Here is an 8,382-nt window from a genome sequence, read left to right as displayed (position 1 = left end):
GGGCGGGGCCCAGGGCCGCGGGGCGGGGGTGGAGGCAGTGCCAGGGGCGGGGCCGAGGGCTGGGGTGGTGGAGGCAGTGCCGCGGGCGGGACTGGGTCCTGGGGCGGGAAGTGAGCTGGAAGAGGGCCGGGGGCAGGTCCGAGGCGGGCTGGGGGCCCAGGGCGGGGCCGGGACGAAGGTCCCCATTGCTGTGACCTGCTTTCAGAAGCAGAGAAGGACCAGGACCTGGAGAGTTCAGCGTTCCGCGGACATTTCAACTAGCCTTTTACGCAGTCTCTCCTTGCTCCTCTCGCCTGTGCCTCGAGTTAGGCCAGGTGATTTGGACTGCTGACTTCCCTGTCACTCCCGTCCTGGAGAACCTTCCTTGGTCCCTCGGTTGAAATCGAACACCCCAGTCTGGCATTCAAGGCCTTTACCACTGCTGATACTCTCTTCTCAACCTGACTTCCCACTGTCCCCTACATGTATCGTGTGGCTGGCTCACTGTCCCTTGTCCCTTTGTCATGCGTGTCACGTGCTTCCTTCTGAGTCCTAAACCCTGTCTGGTATCCTAATGTGTCACCTGCTTCAGAAAGCCCTCCCTGATTGATCCAGCCCACAGAGGGCCCTCAGGGTTCAGAATGCCTACAGCATTCCATTAGCACCCATGCTTGGCCTTTCTCTGAAATCACCCAGGGTTGTTACCTCTTCAAGGGAGGTCCTCAGCCACATCTGAGCTGGCAGCTCCCTGGAGGAGGGAGCAGCATCTTAGTTCCCCCTTCACTGTCTCCTCCCTCGGGTCCCCATTACCCTCTGGATGCTTTATGGTGATCGGTACCTGCTGGCTTGGTCCCTGCAGGCCTGGAGCAGCAGAGACCGCTCTGAAGGTGGGAGAGGCAGAGGAAGATGCAGGGCGCCCCAGTCACAAGAGAACCACACACACTCGTGCTGGTGACACCTTAGGACAGGAACTTCTGATAGGGAAGGAGGGTTGTCTCCAAGCAGAGGCTGTCTTATTCCCCGAGGAGCTCCGGGGAAGCATGGGAGAGGGGCGATAATCTAGCTCTGCTGTGAGACTTGGGCAGGTGGCAGCCTCTCTGGGATTCGGAGCCTCATCTTCCTGCCTGTAGGAGGGACAGTGTCCTTTCCACAGGGCACGGAGGCAGAACGGATATACCGTTATGTTGAGAGTCAGCATATTAATTGATGCTCATTACACATTATGTTTTAAAAATGATGAAAATGCCAGCCAGGAGATCTTGAGGACAAGAGATTCTCATTATTGTGGATAATGTGGTTGGCAGTCCCTTAGGGAAGACAATCCAGCTCTGAGCGGGGAAGGGAGGGTCCCTGTGCCTGGTGTGGCCCTTTGCTGCCATCGGGTGGCCATAAGCTTGCAATGCAGTCCGGCTGGTTTGTCAGTAAAACAGATCTGGGGTACGTGAGTGGCTTGGGGAGGAGGGTAATTTAGGGTCCCGGGGAGTGGCCTGTAATAGACGCACTTGGCTGTGAGGGCTCTGCTCACACCTGCGTCTCCAGCTCGTAGTTTTCTATTCTGGCCCTTGCTTTTTGTGCTCCCAAAGCCCCATCTTTCTATACTATTGACACAACAACCCCTCTGGTTATGGGCTTTTGCACATGCTGACCTCACTCTGGAACGCAGGGCCGCCTGCCTGCACCCCTATGTGCAGAATTTCCACCTGTTCCACCCTTGAGCCAGGCTCCTGCGCCCAGGCACACCTTCTCCAGCCCGGGCCAGGCTCCTTCTATACACGCCTCCATACATGCCCCCAGAAAGCCCAATTCTCTTCCAGGGCACTTTTCTGTTATATAATTAAGCATTCACCCATGCGATCATTTCATGGACATCTATCTCTCACGGTGCTGGACGGGCTCAAGGAGAGAGAAAACGGGGGCCCTTCCTCTCACAGCTCCAGCACCCAGGACTGAGCCTGATTCTTCGCGAGAGCTCAGTAAACATCTGGTGGATAAGTACAGGCATTTTCAGGATAGGGGAGATGCATCTGCAGAGTGTTGGGGTGCTGAGGACCCTGATGCCAACTTGGAGAAACAAAGGCCTTCGTGGAGCTCCTTCTCGACAGAACGATGCATGGAAACCGTGCACACTCAAGGCAACACCCCCTCACACCCTGTACTTCCCAAGCTGGCGTGCTGGACGGACACGGGGCGTGGTAGCCAGCTGGAGAGGAACGCTAGCCTGCCTCTGAGGAAGAGCCCCATGCTGCAGAGGAGAGAGGGATACATCTTCCTTGGCCGTGAGACTTGCAGCCCCATTGCTGGCCAGCTGTGATCTGTCTCCACTAAAGTCGGTCAGCCACAAGACAAGCACCACCTATCAGACAGTTGAGGAAGCAGGTGGGAACACTCCCTGCCCCGGGGGGAGGGGTTCCCCTTGCGTCTGGCAGCAATACTGACCTCTCCTCAGCACCAAGTGACCGAGCTCCTTAATTTCTACAGGTTATAGCGGAAGTGCATGGACAACCTGTGGTTGACACATGCACAGTGTGCAGCCCAGACACTGCTGGGGGGGGGGGAGGGGGAGGGGGGGCGTGTGCTCTGAGATGGCTGAACACATAGTCCCATGATTTTAAGCAATGGGGAAAGCTTTTGAGGAAGGGGCTGTTGGCTCTCGACCCCAGAGTCAAGCGCATGTGGAGGGAGACAAGGGAACACCTGACAGGCTGCTTCGAGGAGGAAGTCAACGGTGGGGTTGGGCATAGAGGTTTTTCTCCAAAAAATTACTAATTCCTTCCAGGCAAATGGTCAAATGCTCCTTGGGTAACCCAAGCCTAACTGAGTGAGAGTACGGATTTTCAAAATGCTGCCTCTTTAATTTGGATTTCATCTGAAAAGAGAGTTAATTCATTCCAAACCCAGAAAAGATTTTTAAAAATGAAATTATTATTTTAGAAAATGATATTTTTAAAGCTTGTCAGCACATAAAGTTGGGAGGATGGGGGAGAAGAAAGAAAAGTATTTGGTACTTTCCGTCATTTTTTGAGAGCAATAATACTTTTTATTCTTAGAATTAGGTGAAGAGGAGGGAGCATTTTACCTAGAATTTGGAGTAGGTGAGCTGTTCTATTTCAAGGATCTTCTGGAACCGAGCTTCTGGTATAGCTTCATTATATAGTCAGAGATGCTGTGAGCTCCCAATAATTTCAATATCCCAGAGTCAACACATGCCCAATTTAGAAAGGAAGATGTGGGCTTTGTAATCAATTTTTAATTCTCCACGTGTTTGTTTTTTCCTCGGTTAATGCAGAAATCAAGAGCCATTTATAATTTCAGTCTAGAAGATCCACAGAGAGAAGACATTCAAACCTGGCAGCCTGGATGAGCCAGAGAACAGCAAGATGAGTGTGAATTACATAAGTGGTGGTGGAGGAGGGGGGAGGCCCTGGGGGGCCCCCCCGGGGGGACCTCCCCCGCAAAGCAGCTCTTCCTCCTCAGGTTCTGGCTCCAGGATGACGCTGCCTCCTGAGCCTCCAGGCTTCCCCTCAATGGAGTCCTTGGCAGTGACTGTCCACCTTCGCACCAGCAGAGTATCTTCCTTTCTCGGGTCTGGCTCTCTGTTCTTGTTGCCTCGGTCTTTGGTTACCTTCCAGACCAGGATGAGTAGAGTGACTAAGGTCATCAGGAGTGCAAAGAAGAAGAGAACCTTTACTAGGCGAGCAGGGTCAGATATGGCGGTGGTGAGTGTGCTCTTGTCCCACAGGAAGGCTGGGAGTTGTGAGGAAGACATAGGGTTCTCTGAGAGGGCTGAGCTAAGTGTATGAGCAGACTCCCCCAATGACTACGCACCAGGAGAACCAGGCGGCTCTTTGTTATATCCTCAGAGTGGGTGAGGAGCTGCAGTCACACGTCTGTTGACCCTGCTGCTTGCATGGCGCCATTTTCCTCGGACATAACTGAACAGGGAGAGGAGATGTGTGCTCGGCCAGGTTGGACAACAGCTTCCAGTGCAAATATAGTCCTGAGCTGATGGCTTAATTGATAAAACTTCTGGGTGGTGGGCGGGGGCGTCTGAGGCTTTGTGATGTCACTTGAGGGTGAGGCTGGGTCTGCACTGAAGGTTCTAGTCTGCAAACCTCTGTCCTCTGAGCACGCCTCCCTTCACGCCTGGCCTCTAGAATGGAAAGCGTTCCCCATTGCTTGTGAAGATGCCCCTTCAATCCCCTTATCTTTTTCCTTTTCGTTTTGAAATCGTTTCAGACACTTAGGAAGTTGCACAGAGAGTAGAGAGAGAAGCCATGTAACGGAGTACGACCATAGCACAAAATCAAAGCCAGTGAACAGACATTGGGGCAAATGTGTGCATATAGTTCTATGGCATTTTATCATCCATGCAGAGTCTTATAACCACCGCTGAAATCACGATACAGAATTACTCTGTCAGCATGAAGACCTAGTGGTGTCCACTGCTTACCAGTTGGGAGACAAGTGTAGAAAAAGTACCACCTCCCTCTCCGTTCCTTCACCCTTATCCATTTGCAGTATAACGTAAGTATTTCCTCTGGATATGTTGAAAATCACATTCAGCAATGTTATATTTTTTGCTTCAACTGCAAGACATGATGATTCAGAAACCTAAGTTTGTTTTTTTTACCCCACTTCCTGTTGTTCAGCTTGGCTCAATTGTACTGTTCCATCTTCAAGTTCATGGGTCCTTTCCTCTGTCCCCCTCCATTCTGAGGTTGAGTCCTCCCTTCCTTGGAGTTTTTTTACTTGGGTAATTATATTTTGCAGTTCTGGAATTTCTATTTGGTTCTCCTTTATATCGTTGATTTCTTCACTGAGATTTTCTTTTTTTTTTTTTTAAGTTTATTTATTTTGAGAGAGTCCTCTCAACGTCCTAGTTGCGGAGAGGCAGACAGAGAGAGAGAGAGAGAGAGAGAGAGACAGAGAGAGAAGCCCAAGTGGGCTCCATGCTTGAGCCCAGACACAGAGCCCAACGTGGGGCTCAATCTCACAAACTGTGAGATCACGACCTGAGCTGAAAGCAAGAGCTGAACCCTTAACCGACTGAGCCACCCTGGCACCCCTTCACTGAGATATTCTACTTTGTATTTGTTTCAAGTGTATTCATAATTCCTTGTTGAAGCATTTTTATGATTCCTTAAAATCCCTGTCAGATAATTCCCATATCTGCACCATCGTGCTGTTGGCATCTGCTTATTATCTTCTTTTCTTTTTCTTTAATTTGAGATTTTCCTGGTTCTTGGTATGATGTATGATTTTGATCGTATTCTGGACATTTGGGTGTTAGGAGACTCTGGATCTTATTTACATCTTCTATTTCAGCAAGTTTCCTCTGACTTCATGCCAGTTGTGGGTGGGGGCATCTCCCCAGTAATGCCAGGTGGGGTGAAGGTCTGGGTTCTCCACTTGGCCTCCTTTGTCAAACCTGGGTTGGAGAGAGGTAAGTCCTCACTGCTGGGTGGATATGGGATTTTAGATCCCCCCAGTTGGCCTCCTCTGACACTCTGGCAGGACAGGGAAGGGCACCTTGTAACTCTTGGATGGCGAATTCATTACCTCTGGGCAGGGATGTCTTCTATGACACTCTGGATCCCACTGTGTCTTCTATGACACTACCCTAGCAGCCTGGGGTGGGACGTGAGGAGGAGTACCTAATTATAGTTGGGCAAGGGTGGGAGCCTGGGGTCCCCACTTGGTCTTTGCTTATGTGGTGGAGGTGGGGCCATGATTTTTTCCATGGTGTTTGGCTAGGGTAGGGCAATTATTGTCCAAAACTTTTATGTCTTGCTGGATTGCCTCTTTCCTAGTTTTGTTTTTCCAGCTAGAGAAAGCAAGCAGGCTTTTCTTGAGACTTTATTTTGTCTGTGCCCATTGGCATTTCTGGGTTGCTTTTCCAGCACCCAGTCCAGGATGTAGGAAACAAAAAGAAAACCCAGGGAACTCACTGCCACGTCCCTCCTCGGGCTCCAAGGTCCCTAGTCAGTCTGCCTTCTTCTTCCCACCTTTCAGGGTCTTCTTATGCTGGTTTTATAGAAAACACCCAGTGTTTTTAGCTGTGCTCAGCAGGAGGAGCAGGGAGAGCTGAATGTACTCCAAGGGCATCTCCCAGTCCCGGTCTCGGAACCTCTCGATGCCCCGTCAAGATTCAGGCAGGTGATGACGGCAGGAGCCACAGGAGTTGTGGCCAAAGACTCAGGTTGGAGCCCAGTGCTCACTCTTTCCAGCACTCGTGACCTTGGTCAGGTCACATAATCTCTATGAACCTCCATTTACTCTTTGCCAATGGAATTATAGGGATAATGCAAAATTTATAGGTTTTTATGGGACTGAAATGAGCTTATAAATGCATAATAACCTTTTAAGCCATAAAACTGTATACAAATGTAGGTTATTTTAAATAAGAGCTAGGGTAAAAGGGAGGGAAGTGGGGAGGAGAATGCAGGGCAGTGCAGATTTTCTCAAGGTGGTTCTCCCCAGTCTCTGTGAACTTGTAAAGGTCTGTGAATGGATCCCCCACCCCCAGGATATCTGTGCCAATTCCCTGGAAAGTGCGGACGTTACCATATGTGCAGAAGACGTAATTAAGGATCTAGAGAAGAGGGGATCCTCCTAGGTTATCCTAGTGGGTCCCAAACACAATCGCACGTGTGCTGTTGAGAGAGAGAAGGATGGAGTTCTGGGAGAGACAGACATGCAGAGGAAAGGAGATGTGAAGACAGAGCAGAGAGAGGCCACGGGCTGAGGAACAACCACAGCCACTGAGCGCTGGAAAAAGCATGGAATGGATTCTCCCCCAGAGCCTCCAGGGGGAGCACAGTACTCCATTTCAGACATCTAGCCTCCAAGTCGGTGACAGAATGAATTTCTGTTGGTTTCAATCACCATGTTTGCGGTTGTCACAGCAGCCCCAGGAAGCGAACACAGGAACCTTGTTATTATTTGTCCACTTCCTTCACCTAACAGAGCAGGAAGCTCAGGCAGGAGAAGGTGACCAAGGGCACACAGTCACTGGCCCAATAAGTAAAGGCCTGGGACTCTGGCCTCTCCTCTCCTAGTCCACTAAATCACATCATTGCTGTTTTTTTTTTTTTTTTTTTTTTTTTAAAGCCTCTCTCCCCTCCCGCCTCTCTGCATGCTCAGCTCCTACCTTAAGGCTGAGTCAGGGCTGTTTTCCTTGGGATCCCGACCTGTATCTCCTCCAAGCCACATGCACGTGTCTCTGTCAGAGTACTTGGTGCTCAAACTGTTTCTTCACGTCTCCGCCCCAGACTGTAAGTGACTTGAGAGCAGGAATTGTCTTTACTGTAGTTCCCCCACCCCCAAAAAAACCTAGCATATAAATATCGCTCAATAGGTATTTGTTGGATGAACAGTAGAATGTGATGTTCTGGGTAAGTTCATGTTTTAGTTAACCCAGGAACTTGGCTCTTCAGACAAAAATGCTGTCCCCATTTTATTTTATTTTTAAAAAATATTTATTATGAGAGGGGTGCCTAGGTGGTTCAGTCAGTTAAGCGTCCGACTTCGGCTCAGGTCATGATCTCGCGGCTCATGAGTTCGAGCCCCGCGTTGGGCTCTGTGCTGACAGCTTGGAGCCTGGAGCCTGCTTTGGATCCTGTGTCTCCTTCTCTCTCTGTCCCTCCCCAGCTTGTGCTCTGTTTCTGTCTCTTAAAAATAAATAAACATTGGGGCGCCTGGGTGGCGCAGTCGGTTAAGCGTCCGACTTCAGCCAGGTCACGATCTCGCGGTCCGTGAGTTCAAGCCCCGCGTCAGGCTCTGGGCTGATGGCTCGGAGCCTGGAGCCTGTTTCCGATTCTGTGTCTCCCTCTCTCTCTGCCCCTCCCCCGTTCATGCTCTGTCTCTGTCTGTCCCAAAAATAAATAAAAAACATTAAAAAAAAATTTAAAAAAATAAGTAAATAAATAAACATTAAAAAAATATTTATTATGAGAAAGACAGACGGAGAGGAAGACAGAGAATCCCAAGCAGGCTCCACACTGTTAGCGAGGAACCCAACGCATGGCTTGAACCCATGAACCGTGTGATCAGGGTCTGAGCCAAAATCAAGAGTCGGATGCTTAACTGACTGAGCCACCCAGGTGCCCCTGCCCCCATTTTGAAGGAGAGAACAGACAAGTCAGGGCAGGGGTATATTATGGGAGGGCCGGATGTCTGGAATTGCGTCCTGGGAGCAATATCCAATTTTATCCCAGGGCTCTGAAGGCCAAGCAGCAATTTCCCCTGGGCCCGTGGGACAATTTGTCCTTTCTGCCCCACTGAGGGGGTGCAGGGAGGGAGAACAGAAGGAAGGAGGCTCTAGCTCCTGAGAACTCTGCCTGGTGTTTGAGCACAGGATACGCCATCACCCGTCATCCCGTCCTCACTGCGCCAAGGGCCCCA

General features: G+C 50.3%; 1 protein-coding gene across 1 annotated transcript; it reads right to left on the bottom strand.

Annotated features, from left to right (window-relative positions):
- Positions 1-2,990: 2,990 nt before the first annotated feature.
- SMIM42 (small integral membrane protein 42) lies at positions 2,991-7,682 on the bottom strand. Its single transcript, XM_058700356.1, has 2 exons — positions 7,130-7,682; positions 2,991-6,658 (listed from the first exon to the last, which is right to left on the bottom strand). Exon 2 carries the CDS (start codon positions 3,743-3,745, stop codon positions 3,368-3,370), a length of 378 nt encoding a protein of 125 aa, XP_058556339.1. The 5' UTR covers positions 3,746-6,658; positions 7,130-7,682; the 3' UTR covers positions 2,991-3,367.
- Positions 7,683-8,382: the final 700 nt, after the last annotated feature.

The sequence above is a fragment of the Neofelis nebulosa genome, chromosome 15 (genome assembly GCF_028018385.1).
Source record: "Neofelis nebulosa isolate mNeoNeb1 chromosome 15, mNeoNeb1.pri, whole genome shotgun sequence".
Classification (NCBI taxonomy): Eukaryota; Metazoa; Chordata; class Mammalia; order Carnivora; family Felidae; genus Neofelis; species Neofelis nebulosa.
Note: the sequence above shows the minus strand (reverse complement) of the source record. Positions and strands in the feature narration are given on the sequence as shown.